At 41.7% G+C, this 18,285-nt stretch overlaps 1 protein-coding gene across 1 annotated transcript in view; it reads right to left on the reverse strand.

Moving 5' to 3' along the window:
- FARP2 (FERM, ARH/RhoGEF and pleckstrin domain protein 2) overlaps positions 1 to 18,285 on the reverse strand; it is a 68,769-nt gene that overhangs the window by 42,265 nt on the left and 8,219 nt on the right. The window contains exons 2-4 of the mRNA XM_069974227.1: positions 17,752 to 17,969; positions 4,731 to 4,835; positions 1,782 to 1,824 (exon numbers count right to left, since the gene is read on the reverse strand). Coding sequence (XP_069830328.1) covers positions 1,782 to 1,824; positions 4,731 to 4,835; positions 17,752 to 17,969 — 366 coding nt within the window. The remainder of the gene's footprint in view (positions 1 to 1,781; positions 1,825 to 4,730; positions 4,836 to 17,751; positions 17,970 to 18,285) is intronic.

The raw sequence follows: 18,285 nt of genomic DNA on the forward strand, positions 1-18,285 counted from the left end.
TGACCCTTTACACTTTGGGGAGCTGTGCAGAATACATATTTTTATTATCTAGTACAGTATAGGATTATCTATACTGTATCTCAGATGGTACATGAGCTACTCCACTGCCATGACCAGTTTAAGACTAAGAGGAAAGGAAGTGGGTACCAAAAAAAAAACAACAAAAAAAAAAACAGGTTCATAGGCAAAAAGAGCACAATTAAATTTTTCATTTTTGCTTAGCTAGTAGTTTCATACATTTTTTTTTACGATTCTATGATTAAAGAGGCTGTCCGCAACCATAAAATTTTACTCAGATATGTCACATCTGGTCATGTGGCTACTGACAGTGCTGTAGTTTAAACTACCGTTCTCAACATGTCTAACACGCCTTCGCAGATTACATATAGTGCCTGTCCTTTCTTTGCGTGCTCCCTATACTTAGGAGATGGCAGCCTAGCTATATCATCATGTGGAGATTTCATTGCAGACAGAACAATCATGGACATGGGCAATAGAATCTTCTCTGAGGAGGTTTACCTACATTCTGAGCTCTAGGAACAGACTGAATAGACAGAACATAATTCCAACACAACATACTAAAAAAAAAACTCCTTAAAGTATCATCCCTTCTCTAAGGAGCTGCAGCTACTAGAACCCGCACAAACCCTCTGAAACCTTGGTCACATAAGGCAATGGAAACCCTCAAAAATTTATGAAACATGGACTTTGTTCCAAATTTTGCACACTTTTAGTTCATCTCCCCTTAAGGACTGCGGAGTGAAAACCTGTGACACACTAGATAATGATATTTCAGTTTATATTGACAATTTATTATACTATACATTGATATTTCATTGGATTTGTTCTGAAAACCCAATCCACATGTATTGTATTTTAAATTGTCAAATCCACAATCTGTGAATTTATAAGTTTTCCCACTTAGGTTAAGCTAGACCTGCAAGGAAAGAGGTCAGGTAAGTCCAGCCCAGGTTTTCTTTATGTAGTCAGTCAAACAGGACAACTACTATTAACAGTCGGGGGTCGGGTGTGGATGCAATCTACTGTACATCTTTCCTTGTTTTTCATTATATGTACCCTCTTTCCTTGGTCTGTCTTTATTCTACCTGATTATTTCAAAACACTTGAAGGAAACACATTGGAGATTGAGACACTAAGTATAATAGGGGAAGACAAAGGAGTAGTTCTAGGCAGGGGTGGTCCTTATTAGGGCGAGTGCCCCGACAGTCCCTGAGCGAGCGGGGGGAGTGCATCACATCTCCCCAGTCGGGGATAATGGTCACTCGTCTCCCCTCTTTTTCCTATTTATTTTGATTCAGCTACACCTTTGCCATATCCAGAATCATCTATTTGTATGTATATACTTTAACATATATGCAGACTATATATACATATGTTAAACATCCTAGTAAATATTTAATAACCCATTTACTACTTATCATTTATACAACTAACTGTAAGGAGTTTTGCTAGAGAGCCTACTATTTTCACATACCCAGAAGCAGACAGAGGTGGATGACAACCCTATGGTAAGAAACACTTTCCTTAGTCTGCTTTGTATAAGCAAGTACAGAGGTGGTGATAAAGAGGGGGACAGGCTGGATAAAACTGGTCGTTTAAGCTGTTCATATGTGTTATTTGAGCAAGAACACTAGACACTATACTGTAGATTTACAACATCGTTATACAAAACCGATGGCTAGTCAAGGAAAAATCACTTAATTTTATTTGCTATTGTCTTTTTCACCATCAAAAAAAAAAAAAAAAATGAAAAAACTTACTGCGCAGCTGCTTGTTCACAAATTTCAGTGGCTCCAACCACACCTAAAATAGGAAGAGTGAAGAGTTGACTTTTTATGGGCATTCTGGAAGTTATATTGTAACAATTAGCGGCCGCAGAATCTATGGGTGGATCTGCTAATACACAGTCACTTGTTTTACTGTTCTTATTCTGTAAAACCACATTCCAAACATCAATGAAAAGTCACATGTGATTCCTCCATAAATGGAAGGAAAGAGTCCTCCTCCTCCAAACACATTTCTGACATTTTGTGCCTACAGATGTTTCTGGCTGGAATTCAGATAGAATCAAGATAGAATACCTAAACTGATTTTTGACAAACGCTGTCAACACTTGAGTTACTTCTCATCTGTCTGGCTTCCATTGCCTTTTAGGAGTAAGGGTCCGTTCACACTGAGGAATCCAGGCGGATCACCCACCGCGGACTCTGCCACTCGCGCCCGCGTGCATTTCAGCCCGTGACAGACTCCATTCTCTGGTCGGGCAGATTCCATAGAACCATAGAATGGAGTCTATGGCACGGGCAGAGATGTGCAGGCGCAAGTGTCGGAATCCGCTGCGGGTAATCCGCCCAGATCCCTCAGTGTGAACCCACCCTAAGAATGCTCTCTTTAGATGGCAGTTACCATTACTGAAGCCTTTACAAGTATTCCCTTATTTTGTGTACCTCTTTATAAGATGTGAGATGGAAAGGGCATACCCCAGATTCCATCACTTGCACTCATCCCCGATTTTACAGAAATGAAAAAAAGATGAGAAAAAAAAGGGTAACAAAGGGTGGCGGAATGGGCTACCATTCATGAACATAACCTCTGCAGAGTAGACACGGGAGTGTGGTGGGGTGCAGGGGTCATTGGGAGAGTGAGCAGCAAAACGCTGAACTTTCAAGGGTAAATGCTTAAAAGGGGTCATCTGAGCTGAACGACACCTGAATGTAATTAGCAGCATGCCTACATAATACTCATTGGGGGTCATTCTCCTGCCCTGGGAACTGTACCATCTAACTTGCAGTAAGTCTATCCATGTCCATTATCAGATGTCTACATGTAAAATTTTAAGTTGTTTTCACTGTACTGCAAACATTGAACCCTGGTCACTAACTAGATAAGACCAATGCTCTACATGGTTTTCTAGTAAAACATCCCATGAGGACTATGGGCTCTAAGATGAGCAATTCCTAAAAGAAATAGTAGGTTAGTCAGAAGAGACCACCTTCAAGGCCTGCATTAAAAATCTTCAAAACTTTTTTTTTTTTACCCTAAGAAAGAACCCCTATTTGAGAGAATGCCTTCCCCCTTCAGGAACCAGTATTTTACCTACATGCACATCAGGGGGTAACTGCACTTTAGTGCAACCCCTCGTATATGTACGTGGATGAATTAAACTGCTGATTTTTCACAGTGCCAACTTTTTTTTTTCCATGAGGTGCATCTTAAAAAGCAAAACATACAGCCACACATCTAAAAATAACTAATATGACCCTATAATCCTGGCACTATAATTTCACCCGCCCTCTGAAGTACCATGCTGTAAGATGTGGTCATTTCCCTTTACTTTAAAAGGTCAGATGAGCCCACTGATATGACATCTGCAACGATTTCCAGAGTTTCCACAGACAAGATGATGTAGTTATTAAAGACATATTTACACTGCGGCAATTCGGAAATCTCAGAACACTTTCAGGAAAAAAAAAGTGGCATTGTGGCCATTTGACTGGTATATTACACATATAACATGAAGTGGGCAGATCAGACTGCTTGTTCGATGTGACTGGACTGGTTCCCTTTAATATTTGACCAACCACAACCAGTAAGGCTTTTAAGCCATTACAACAATAATGACATTATAACAATAACCACATAATGACATCAGTTCATTGCTATACAATGAAAGCATCACATGTCAGCTGGGATACAGTATAATGAAGGAGACACAGTGTTTAAATGGATTTTCTGGACAGGGATTGTTTTTTTAATATGTCGCTCAAGCTACAGTGAAAGTAATAAAGCATTTTTTTCTGGCCCAATCTCCTGTCTGTGCCGTTATCCTGAGCATCCTGTCCTCACTATGGTCCTCTTCCTTCAGGGATATGTCATTTAGAACGTAACTGCCTGCTCTGTGTGATCAGCTGAGCAGGCAGTTCTCTGCACAACACAGGAACCAGGAAGACTGCAGCAGGGATCGGGCATGTGGAAAAATGGGTAATTATACTTCTACTTTATTATTTTCACAGCAAAAAAAAAAAAAAAACCTGTCTGGAAAAACACCTTTAAGTAAGGCCCCCTCATTCTGAGAATAGATCTCTGTTTTACAGTTACTTCAGTAAAGACATTTTCCTTATGCAAGAATTACATATCCTACCTCCATTAAAAGAGAAGAATGGGCACTTACCTCCCTGGCTCCAGCACTGGTGCCCGCAGTTCGTCGCTTCGGTTGACAATCCTCATCCGCTTCCTGGTGTAGAAACGGGACTTGGAACGTGATGATCCAGGGCCGCTTATCCAGTCAGCAGCTGTAGCGGTGTCCCATCTCTGCCCCTGACTGGTTAAGCAGGTCCAATAGGTCATGTCCCAGGTACGGTCTTTACACTAGAAAACGGCCAGGGACCGGAGCAACAGACTGCGAGCATCAGCGATGAAGTCAGTAAGGAAAGTGCACGTTATTTTTACTCACATCCTGCCAGGCAAGTTTGAAAGAAAGTGTCCTTGCCTGAACTTCTCCTTTAAGGGACAACAAATGAAAAGATAGAACATTTTTAATTTACATGTACAGTGCTACAGAATATGTTGGTGCTGCACAGGCAATAAAACTGCAATCTAGATTAATGTATTATATAGAAACTACAGATCCACTCCAATTCTGCAAAGAAATTTGAAAATGTACAATAGAGTGGAAGGAGAGACATGTGACACATAGAAACTTAACATACCCATTGAGACTGTGCTGTCTGGAACTCAATGCCAAAATAGTCTGTCTCCACCACATTCAGATGAGTGAACACTTGGCTCAGCAGTGCCTGGCCTGTGGTCTTTGGCTGCAAAAGACGGAGATTTATTAGGAACCAGAGCCTACAAAACTTGCAAAACTTCAAACTAGAATTAGGGACCTCATTTTTTTTCTAATAGGTCATTAAAGCTGGTTTCCTTTTAAACCATAAAAAGTCAGCTCTAAACCATGTCAGTACAGCAATATAATAAATATATATATATATATATATATATATATATATATATATATATATATATATATATACACACACACACACACACACACACACCCTAATATGTCACAACATTGCAGCTCCCTTTAACGCCTTGCCTTATAATAGGCCACCCCATTGTGGCATCATCATGGGCTTTCACCTTGTTTTATAATAAAGTAGAGGAAGCAGCTTACCCCTCCAAAAAAGATCCACCTGTGTGGTGACCACGATTAAGCATGCTTAAAACGCGTTGGTTGTGATACATGGATCGAGTTTTTATGCAATGTAGAAGTTTGGATTGGAGAATACCTTGTTGCTGACCCTACTTCTTGATTCTTCATTGATAAAAGGTGATACCACTGCAGTGTGATTAGGGGCGGTCACCTTGCTTTATGATAAGTCCCAGCACTGCGGCACTGTTGGGCACTGTCACCTTACTTTATAATAGGTCACACATTGTGGCACCATCAGGGCTGTCACCTTGCTTTAGGCATCACAAATCTAATTCATATTATCTGACTTACCTGGAAAAACTGTAACAATGCCAAGAAGGGCTATAATAGTGATTGCTTTTAGAAGTCATTGAAAGAAGAAGCAGATCTGAGAAAAGGCTGAACAAAGTTGAAACGTTGCTGAAAATTTCCGGCCTGTGTGGCACATGTGGATTTCTTTGAACTGCATAATTTTCTTTTTATGCTCAAAACAATCTCTACCTATAAATCAATCTTGTAATATAACTTACTCCAAACTCCACAACATGAGCAAATAGTGACACACACGTCTGACCTGAGCTATGTGCGACCAGTGTGGTCCATAAGATGCCAGCTGCTAGACTGCCTACAGGGGTGACATTGGGATGGATGAGTGAGAGTTGGTTGCTGAGCCTGGCAATTTGACTGTAAATCGCTTGAAATTAGTATGTTTGCTTTCAAAATCGGGGAGTGGTGGTAGGATTACAACATAGGGGATGCTATTTACTGGTGGAAGCTTGGGGTCCTTTAAAACTCTGCAATCTTCGGCCATCTGCGGGTAAGCAATGACTTTATGACCAGCTCGAAAGATGCAATCAGCCAAGAATTGGGAATTCTCCTTCGCTGATCGCTGACACTTTTATACTGGCTGATTATCAGCCAAAGGAGAACTTCTAGCAACTCTCCTTGGCTATAATCGCCCTGTGTAAAAGGGGCTTTACTAACATACTCTCTTTGCAATTCCAAGGTTGAAAGTTGCAGGAGACCTGATGCGATTACAGCAGGTACCCAAGGGACCACTAAAGCTGTGTCACCCAAGAGCCCGTTGAAACCTGAAGTCAGCTATCCATCTGTCTCTCTATTGCTGCGTTTACACGAAACGATAATTGGCCGATCGTACGATTAACGATGTCGTAGTAACGTTTTTTTTTTTCTCATAACGGTCAATGTTTAGACAGTACAATATATCGTCCAGAAATTCTTTTTGCGATCGCTTAAGCCTATCTCACACATTGGTTAAATCGGCGAACGACTGTTTACACGGAACGATCTGCGATTTTTTTAGCGAACGACAATTTTAAAACATGTTGTAAGATCAAAATGAACGACTTCTCATTCGTCGTTTGATTGTTCACAGCGTTTACACGTACGATTATCGTTCGAATTCAATCGTTATCGTGCAAATTCGCACGATAATCGTTCCGTGTAAACGCAGCATATCACATATGTATCAATTACGTAATGTGTCTTCAACTATCGATATTTCTACCTAATATGTAATCTAATCTATATATCATTTATCTATTGTCTAATCTCTCTCATGTAAGGGCACCGCTAACAGAACAAGGTCATGTGGCCATGTTTAGTTGTGGCAGCATCACCACGACAACCATAGCCGCTGTAGGAAGAACAGTCAATGACAGTTACAAAGCTGCTGTAGGACGTGCAAAGGTTCAATAAAAGAAAGGCCTGCTGCCTGGATCAGTGCCATCTTGGATGCACCAGAGGACCTTGAGCTTGACTACTTTATTCTCCTCTACCCTTGATGTAATTTGGAGGTTCTAGCAGGGAAAAAGGGATTGCCTGCTTTAGGCTACCCTTTTAATCGAATCTCCACTTTCTTCAGAGGTCCACATGGATCTGTAAGGGAGAAAAGGTACTTGCACCCAGTCATTAACAAGATGACAGATATGGCAGCTAGATCTCTATATAGTTATAGTCTGCTTTTGTTATGTTATTGTCTGTAAATCTGATATAGGGTGGGTTCACACGTACAGGACCAGCAGCATATTTGATGGCGCAGATTTGATGCTGTTCAGTTATTTAGTTACATTGATATCAGTACCATGAAATCTGCTAAGGATCTGCGCCATAAGATCTGCTGCAGATCCTGTGAACGTACCCTTAATGAACAAATTTTTAAACTATGTTATATTGGTATAACCCTCTAAGCCCAGGGGAGTGGCAATTATCCAGCCATGGCTCCCTCAAGGTTTCCTCCACAGGGGGTTTTTCCTCGCTTGAATGCTGTAGGGTGTCTCTTCATGAGTTGGTGTCTGTCATTTATTTCAGTGTCAGGTTATTTTAAAAACAAATTGTGACCATTTGATACCTGAATACATCATGTTGTGTCTTTATTTTGTATTCTTTGGTCTCATTAATTTTGCTTGGAACTTGGGGGGCAATCACATATTGCTGAGTCATAAAGCTGGACATCTACCTGCTAAGGAATAACTCATTGTTCAATCTTTGACAGGGGACTGGCTGATCTTTCTTAACGAGCCCACTATTGAAACTGGAAATTTAAAGGGGTTGGCCACTTTATAGTAAAATAGTTCAGTATACAGCATTAGTAACTGTACTCACTGTATATACTGAAAGCAGCTTCCTGTGTACCTCATAGAGCTAATATCAGACTCCCATCCTCCAGGCTGTTCTGCCCTGCTCTGTGGTGTTTTGGTCCATAAGATTGCTGACATGGAGGAGCATGTGACCAGGCCCCGCCCCCCAGTGTTCACCACTGAGCCTATATATGTCTATGGAGGACACAGGGGACAGGGCCTGGTCACATGCTCCTCCATGTCAGCCATTTTATGGACTGAAAGAAAACAGAGCAGGGCAGCCCAGCCTGGTGAAGGGGAGTCTGATTTTAGCTCTATGAGGTACACAGAGAGCTGCTGTCAGTATATACATTGAGTACACTTACTAATACTTTGTACTGACCTATTTTACTATACAGTGGCCAACCCCTTTAAGGAAAGGAATGGGAAATAGTGCCCTGGCTGTTTTGGACACATCAAACCCTTTATCTGTATGTATGCTAGCATTTTTGTAACTGTTAGGGGGCATTAAACCATTCTGGGATTACAGTTTGTGCACAGAATGTGCTATAGAGCAGAATCACAGAATTCCCAGCATCAAGATTCATTATGATGCCAGGAGCTCTTAGTTAAAAAAAAATGTCACACTACTGTACTAAAATGTAACGTCTGAACTCCCCCTAAGTCTACACTTCCAATGCAGGGCTACTTAAAGTGTAATCCTGCTTTCCCGGGTGCCTGAATGTCAATATTGGCTATTTAGGCAGCAGGGATTTTTCACTGAATGTCTAGACAAATGAGACATACATGTAGGGTTCCAAGTTATGTGAAGCTATACACACACTCTACTTTCTTGAAAGGCTGACCTGCCTGTAACAAGCAGGATTTATCTAGGTAGATTTAATGTTCAGCCTTCTGTATTACACCTCCACACACTTTGTTACTCAGCTTTCTCGGCACCCTAAAAGGTAAATCTGCCTAGATTTAGAATTTTGCAGTTTTAACATTACATGGTAGAATTGTCAATTACACCTTCCCATGGATTCTTACCCAGTTGGCTCCTGGATAACAAATTTGAATAGGTATTCTATAGTATGAGAATTGGGTAACAACTTCTGTGAAGCTGTGATGAATGATAAACTAATCATGTAACATACTCTGGATGCACCAGTGATATATTTTGTGGGTCCCCATTGTGGCTCCACAATGTCACTCAGCTTTCTCAGGAGCCTGAACAGAAAAGCATGCTGTATTTATCACTATCTAACTAAGCAAACAAGAATTCAGCAGTCTAGGAAAGCCGGGTGAGGGGGGCCTTGGTGACACATAAAATGTTATGGAAGCACAGACTGATATTTGAATATTTGAAAGGTACCATGTGTCTCCTGACCTAACAGCTATCTAACAATGTCAGCAGTTTAAATTGTAAATTGGAGCTGACGGATTCCCTTTAATGTTTAAAAAAAATGGTCTAAAAACTGGAGGAAAAAAAAAAAAAAAAAAGATATTCTAGAACACACTAAAAATAAAAATATGAATGAATCCCCATGGGGTAAGTCTTTTGGCTCCTTTAGATCTTTTACAGCCAGAGGACCCTTAAGTAAGGAAGATTGTGCCTAGGACTAGGGAGACAGAGCGGTCTTGCATCTGGACACAATTCTCTTTGGAATTTGGAAAATTCTCCTACAAATGGAAATAACAGAATCTGCCTGTGTGAGGCCAAAGAAATTCCACGCTGTTAACCCCCTTACGGCCACTAACACATTCTGCATATTAATCAGAGGCGGTGTGATCTGGATAGACCAAAGTATAGGGATCACTCATGCAGTGCCTTATTGTCAGTTCACACCTGGATCAATGAGGTCACCTGGAAAGAATTGAAGATGACAGAACTAATAATCACTGATGAAGTTGGTGGTTGCGGGTTTTACTATAAATAGGAACAGGAAATTACAGATCCAAACAGAACCCTCAATCTGTTTTTGTGTCAGAAAATCCGTTTTGAGGGTATGTACCTGCGTTTCTGCTGTTACCTGTGTCTCCTTTAGTTTCCTGGATGGCATAGCAAAGCAGTATATTATTAGACATTAGACTCACTTACTATGGAGGTATGGAAATACCCTGAATATGACATAAAAACTTTCTATACACAATCAATATATTGGTCTTTAGTTATAAATGCCAGAGAGTCTGTGCTGCTTCCTAGCTCTCCTTCCTACATGTCTGTGTTTATAGAGTTCTAGTATAATCTGCAGACGTGTCAGGAGGCAATCATCCATTCCCCTACAGCAGTGCTTCTCAAACTGTGAGGCGCCCCCTAGTTGTTGGTGAGGCGCAGCTTAGGAGGCAGTTCTCACAAAAGTGACCATAAGCTGCACAATCCTTTCCCTGAATGCAACAATTTCTGCTTTAGGAACATAATTGACTCATTTTGTACTTATTTTATGTTATACAGAGATTAGGAGACAAATGAAGGGTAGACTGAGCTATAGTTTTTATGTTTGCATGGACTTCTAACATAGATGGTGAGGCTCAGCATCTTCTTGGTCAGTCTGGTGAGGCCCAGGCACTATTTAGTCTATTAGGTGAGGCTCCAATAGAAAAAGTTTGAGAAGCACTGCCCTACAGCACAATGCACAAGTGTCCCTGTCACTTCTCACAGGTCTCACAGACATGTCAAAACTTGATTTGTCAGGGTTTGGGAGTTCAGACCTCCATCAATTGTTGGTTAGCGCATTTCTCTCTCTGGCTTGCTGCCTTTCACAGCTTCTTAGGAGACAGACTTTATGCTCTTGCTTCGAGCAGAGCGAAGAACTTCCCCACAGGCTTCTCCCAGCTGTGTCCAACAATCGTTGGAGGTCCCTCACCATTCAAAATTTTTCATATGTCTATCTGACTCCCAATCTCTTTCTCACTAAGGGATTTCGAATGAGGGTTTAAATGAGATAGATGCCTGTGATAAGGAGGAGACTGCGGAAAAGTTATCTCAGAAGTGTCAGCTTATTAATAAGCTTAGTGAAAAGAGTAAAAAATTTTATTAAAAATAGGTAAAGCACAAAATTTAAATGCAGATAATCCCCAAACTATCTGTGTGTGCGAACAAAAGCAAAACAGAGCTACCAGAAAGCCTGCAGTCATCCCAGGACACTCGTGGCTTGCCAGAGACAATCACATTACATCCTCCTCCTGCTATCTGGGTGTGGATCTTCTCCCTCTCTTCCCCTCAGTATCGAGCAGCTATTGAATTCACAGTCGCTTCCTGCCACAGCCCCGGAGCACAGTTTCAAGGGCAGCAAGCGATTTACCTTGCGGAAAAGGCAGACTACCGGAAAAGGAACCATTACTTTACAGGGTTATAGCATCCAACCACACCTTAAAGTTACACACTTCTACCTTATCACCCTGAATATAAAGTACATAACCTGAGACATGATGTTTCCCTGCAGTAATCCACAAGTCATACGCAAACAAAGGGGTCCAAGGACTTCATATCTCATGTTCTGCTGAAGAGTATTTAAATGGGAACTGGTAACCATTAAAATTTTGGAAAAGATTTACTATAACGTGTCTGTCCTCCCTGGTCTAAAGGCTCTAAAACTTCAATAACTGAAAGATGAACAATTGTCCAACCAGCAGTTATCTTCCCTGACTAGTCCCTGTCTTCCCATACACAGGGTTAAATCAGTGTAGCACACCTCTCGCTGGTTGGTGCTCAGTGGGTTATGGTTCTTCAACCATGTATATCCAATAGTAGAGAAATCCACGGCACTCAGTAGTATGCAGAAGTGATAGTTTATTTTACAGTGATAGACATAAAGTGTATACTCCGACCAATATATAAAGAATTATGCAATGGAGACCATAAATAAAGCAAAGCAAGCTTTCGGCCCTTCCCGGACCTTCCTCAGGCTAATGGATCTCGCACATATGAGACTGGAAGGGGTCAGGTGACCCCTTCCAGTCTCATATGTGCGAGATCCATTAGCCTGAGGAAGGTCCGGGAAGGGCCGAAAGCTTGCTTTGCTTTATTTATGGTCTCCATTGCATAATTCTTTATATATTGGTCGGAGTATACACTTTATGTCTATCACTGTAAAATAAACTATCACTTCTGCATACTACTGAGTGCCGTGGATTTCTCTACTATTCCCATACACAGGAACATTCGCCATGGCCAAGAGTTCCGGTGTTCTTTATAGGGAGGGGAGGGATGAGGGAGTTATAGCATCAGCCCTACTGTCTGCTAATCTGGCATGATTTAATCTAAAGCCCCTATTACATGGGGCAACATAGAGGAGCAAACAAACATCGAGTGATCGCTAGATCATAGAGGATAGCGGCGGTCTGCTGCCGCCGCTCCTGTTACGCGGAGCAGCAGCAGATTGCTGCTATCACAGCCGTTTGTCTTTCAACATGTTGAGAGACAAACGACAGCAACGATCAGTCAACATTGTTCATGTCGGCTGATTGTTGCCTTCTATTACAGGGGACAAATATCGGACGGAACTGCCGATAATCGTTCCGTGTACTATGGCTTTAAGGAAGTCAGCCATTTACTTGGAAGGCCCCCCTCATAAACCAGAATATAGATGCTACAGCTCCATACCTATAGCCAGTTTCTCAAGAGTTTCATATGGTGGATAACTAGGAACAATAGACTAGATTAAAACTGCACACAGACCCTTTTAACAAAAAAATAAATATCCCTTGGTGTGATGCTGGCACATGCCTGCTGTAGGCAGGGGAGCGATCCAAGGCTGCTAACTGTGTGATCCCTACACTATGCCTGAAGTCTTCTCCTATGTGGGTGTGAGTTGCCTCCCTTCTGACTCATATAACAGGCAGCGACAGATCAGTCAGTAGAGCGACCTCATGAAGACTGCTATTACACTGATCCTCAGAAAATGTATGAGAAGCAGAAAAATAGGGAGCAGTTGTACGGGTCTGACATCTCTTATGACCCTGTGAAATGTATTATAGGATATCATCAAGTATAGAAGTAGGACGCTGAGTCATTTGATGCAAGTCACCCGAGACCAAATCATATTTTTACCGAAAGCAACTATAAGTACTAAAGAACAGGAAACAAACAGGAATATCTGCTTAACCTAGGAAGGATCCTCTTAGTCCGTATTCACACAGCTGTAATCTACCAAATATGCCTAGATGAATGCAGCCTTCTGCCAGGTTTGCAAAGGTATGGAGAATCTTCAATGGTCACTAACCATATCAGGATCAGGATGAATTGTCATGTGTGTGTACAAGGAAAGTAGCACTATTGCAGTTTATTATATTAGTTATATATGGGGTTTTTCACCAGTTTCCCCTCTGTAGACTTTACTTCTAATGTGGAGAATAGCTGCTACAATGGGCTTTTGCTCCCCTATAAACGCTGTGAATCTAGCACTTGTTTCCAATATTTGCTTTTATTTGTTCTACTCTATTCTGTATACACATAAGCCTTTAGGTTTTGATGAGAATAAATGTTTCTCCTCCACTGAATCTGTGAACCATTAAATAGCATGCTGATATCAGGATGTCTCTTTGGAGAATAAATGAGCATGTGTCAGTATGCGTATGAGCACCTGTCAGTATGCGTACCATCTAGGATTATAATAAATGCCCTGAGTAACTTCATATACAGGTTTATAGAGCACCTGACAGGGGCAAGTATGTGCCTGCAAAGAGAAGATCCACTGTTGCGGTTACCTTACCCAGAATCTAAAAAGAACTGGCTCATATGCGGAAACAGCGACGAGCAAGTAACGCAAGCGTCTTAAAGGAAAAAAAATCTTTTCCCCTTGAGCTCCGAGCACCCACGCGGGCAGGTGCAATGAACAATCTCCTGACATCCCAGCCTGCAGGGCTCAAACACACTACCGTATCACATCTCCATACAACATACCACTTGTACAGAGCTATATGCAGATGTTTTCTTACCTCAGAGGTGATAGATTCAGATTCCATTTTTTGAAGTCTATTCAGATGTGGCAGAATTGTTGCAGATTATCAGTGCAGATTCTACACATTGGTTTTTGAAAATCCCTTTTATATATATATAGTACTGCAGTGCCTTATAGGTCATGGATTTAACTTGGGTGTGACACTCTGTAATGCAAAGAGTAAAACCTGCGATGCCCTACTGTATAGCCATATGCTGTGTTCCATAGGATACCATATTACAAGGGCAACGGAAGACAGAATGCATCATAGTATAGCAATGTTATACTATAGTAAGTGAATGTTCCCATTCCCGGTAGGCAGGTGCTGCACTAAATTAAATCGTATTTCAGAATATAATTATAAAAAGAACTTCACTTCTAATGCAAACAGAAAACATATTATTCGCTTTACAGGGTCTATCCAGCCACGACTATTGCAGACGGATTTGTACACATAGAGAGGTAAAAAGAGCAAAGCTTGTTAGAAGAGCTTATCCCAGGCCCATCTGCTTCCCATTGAAAACAAAGCTGGCCTGAGGATAGCAGATGCTCACCGTCATTACACGCAGTCCAGCACAGGATTACCGGGGGAGTCCTGACTGCGCCTTTCCTACCAGACCCAAGCATCTGCATGCCAATGGAAGCCATCCAACTAATACAGCAATCCCTTACAGAAGGACGATGCAGCCAAGCGTGATCACAACTGAAGAACTAACTACAAACCTCGTTGTATGAGTTATAACATTCATAGCTGACTATACACAGAAACAATCCTTCTGAAACATGTGCTGGATTAGGTGTACATTCCATATAAGAATGAGATTTAGAATCTATACATATATGCAGCATGCTGCAATCTGCCAAGGCCCTGTTCACACAATGCTTCAGGAATCAGTCATGGGTATACACTAGGAAACTGCAAAAAAAAAAAAAAGGTGTTCTAACCTATATATATAAGAAAACCTAAAGTAGTCACAAAGAGACTAGGTTTGGTCTGTTCATCCCTACAGGTGTGCTGCAGTATATAGCAATACCTGTTTCTAGCATTCTGATGTATATGAGCAGTGCAATGCTGAAAATCAATGTGAACAAGGCCTTAAAGGGGTACTCCAGCGGGGGGGGGGGGGGATGGCACTTTTTTGCTGGGACGTCCACTCACCTCCCCGGTTCCAGCGGCGGGTCCCGCATCCCCGGTTCCCAGCAGCTTCCTGGTGTCCGCTCAGCCAGTCAGTGACAGAGACGGGATCTGAGCGGACTTGAAACTGATCCCGCCTCCTTCACTGACTGGCTGAGCGGACCTGAGACGTCACGTCTCAGGCGCACCTCAGACACCAGGAAGCAGCCGGGGGCCGGGTACCGGAGCGCCGTGATGCGGGACCCACCGCTGGAATGGGGAGGTGAGTGGACGTCTTTTCCCTCAGCCACTTCGTCCCCGATCCCAGCAAAAAAGTGCACCCCCCCCCCCGCTGGAGTACCCCTTTAAGCTGCATTCACACGTTCAGTGTTTTTCCTGGTCCGTGATTGTGGTCTGCTAGCTACCTCTGTGATCCGTGCAAAACAGTCCGTTTTGTCATCCGTTTTGCATCCATGTCAGTTTTATTTTCACAGGTCTGTTTTAAAGCATTCTAAATTACATTGATTACATCACATCCATGTTTTTCACGGACCAACACGGATGTCACATCCGTGAAAAACACGGATCTCATTGATTTCTATGTAGAATCAGATTCGTACTTCTGTTCCCAGTTATGACATGTCCTATTTTTAAACGGAACCGTTTGTAGATCCGAGCACACGGACAACATCACGGAACATGTGAATGCAGCCTTAGGGTATAAACCCACACACCGTATAAGCAGCGTATTTACTGCTGCGATACGCAGCAAATACGCAGCAAACACGCAGCAAATACGCAGCAAAAACGCAGCAGATTATATCTAAATAACTGAACACAGCATCAAATCTGTACCAACAAATCTGCTGCGTATTTGCTGCGTATTTGTTGCGTATCTGCTGTGTATACGGTGTGTGGGTTTGTACCCTTAGGCTGGGTTCACACAACGTATATTTCAGTCAGTATTGTGGTCCTCATATTGCAACCAAAACCAGGAGTGGATTAAAAACACAGAAAGGCTCTGTTCACACAATGTTGAAATTGAGTGGATGGCCGCCATATAACAGTAAATAACTGCCATTATTTCAATATAACAGCCGTTGTTCTAAAATAACAGCAAATATTTGCCATTAAATGGCGGCCATCCACTCAATTTCAACATTGTGTGAACAGAGCCTTTCTGTGTTTTCAATCCTATCCTGGTTTTGGTTGCAATATGAGGACCACAATACTGACTGAAATATACGTAGTGTGAACCCAGCCTAAAGATGCAGACAATGTTTACATGACACGTAAGTATGAACCCTAGCCTTCTGTTTCATCAACTTTATTAGCTGATTCACCAATAATATAGTCACATAATAAAGTATAGATCAAAAGAGCTGTTACCAAGTTCTATGCAAAGTATGATATGAATTTCCACAGGAAAACTGCTCAAATTGTGGAAAATAAGCAGAGGCACCAAAATCTATAAAGCATGGAGTGAATAAGTAATAGTGCATTCAATGTAGAAATGCTGCAGATACCTGAAGATGCCCATATGTACTGTGTACGCGGGGGATGTGATATATATCAACATAAATAGCTAAAGAAAGCTTTAAATCGGGGACATAAAACCTGCAACTTACACAGTATGTGTGAACATACCCTTAGGGTTTAACCAACAAGACAATTTTGTTTAACCACAGGAATGGTTCCTGCGGGTGTGACGGGCGATATCGGCTGGCAGGGCGTGTTACTGGAACAATACAAATCACATGAACTCACAGCCTATACTCAGGCAGAGATTCCTATGCCTCAGCCAGGTAGGAGTCGAGTAAGGAATCTGTGTTTGTAACGTATAATGTCACGTACTCTACAGCTAGCAATTCCCTGGACAGCTTTTACAGCTCTACACGACAGATTTTCACCTAAGCCTGAAATTAGCAATTACAATAAATCTATGTATGTGAGAGAATGAAGTGAAGTTAGCATTAAACAACAAAATATAGTCATCCAATGAAGCCAACATAATAGTAGGTCTCACAAGGTGTTACCTAAAGTGAAACTGTCAGATCAGAGGCATTAATAATATGCCCATAAAGGTTTAACCCAGTTCTTTCTTATTGCTCCCACTCAGGAGCTTCCGGGCCGGTATCCAGCAGAGAATGACATTTGGGAAAAGCAGGGTAATAAAAAAAAAAATAAAAAAACTCTGGACATGTCAGTTTTTATTGGTAGGGGTCCAAGTGCAGAGACCCCCACTAATCACTAAAACAAACCGGGCAGAAGTGGTCAGCCTATGAATTGCTGCTCCAATCATTGTCTATGCAGTGGAGTCTAGTACAGTAGTCTCTATCAGCTCCATAGCCACTGAATAAAATAACATGGAATATGTTAAACTAGTTCTAGTGACAATGGGGTTCCAGTAATCCGACCATTAATAATCTATGCTGTGGATAAATAATAAAAATGTCCATTGTGGGACAAACAATTTAAGCAAATACATGCAGCAAAGCAAAGAGTGGGCACCATCACTTGATGGGTCAATATCTGATAGATATTATGGGTGTATGGGTGGACATCCCTTGTCAGTAGTCCTGTGAGTAATACCCTCTGATAAGAAAATGCTGGACTGCGATAATGTGGATATAGATGTGGACACTGACTTATTCTAGTACTAGAATTACATACAAAAGAAATGTACTAAGTAAAGAAATGATCATTCTCGACTTTTTCTGATCATACCTCATTGTATAAAGATGCACCTTGCAGACAAAACTGTGCCAAAGAGATTGGGGTCTCACCCAATACACAGAAAGCCGTGACAGACATGGACGCACATGGCATCTATTGCTTGTTTAGTTTATTACTCTTCAACATGTGAATGCAACACAGAACATGCATTACAGGAAAACATACCCCTACTTCGACGGGAAGCACAGTGCCATCCAGAAGTAGTACAGACGAGCATAAATCCTGCTTGGTGGCCTTGGCAGGTGTGGAGGAGAGAGCCATGCTGAGGGTCTGTCCCGGCTCTAGTGTACTGATTCCAGTGGTTCTTTGGGTACCTAGCCGGGCCCCCGGAGTCTGTATCACACGATACGTGCCTTCTATTTCTCCCATCGTGGTCAGAGTTTCTGCAACATGTGAAGAAGTAAAACATCATTAGAATTACTCAAGTATTACGCAGGAATTACTCAAATCCAATACAAAATCTATCAGCTAGGAGCACAATAAATACACCTAGTGCATTACTTGTCTATACACATGGAAGGTCGGGAAATGAGAGCCCTAGTCTTACTGGGTTATTAGTGACAAAACCAGTTTAACCAAGATAACCTGTTTTTAGCCAAACAGCACAAGTGAAAAGAAGCATTGGGAGGTAAAAAGGAGAGAACATGTGGCAAGAACATGTTCACATCTGCATCCTGGCTCCTGTCGATTCTTTTCAGA

Source organism: Dendropsophus ebraccatus, chromosome 6 (assembly GCF_027789765.1).
Source record: "Dendropsophus ebraccatus isolate aDenEbr1 chromosome 6, aDenEbr1.pat, whole genome shotgun sequence".
In the NCBI taxonomy this organism is placed as follows: Eukaryota; Metazoa; Chordata; class Amphibia; order Anura; family Hylidae; genus Dendropsophus; species Dendropsophus ebraccatus.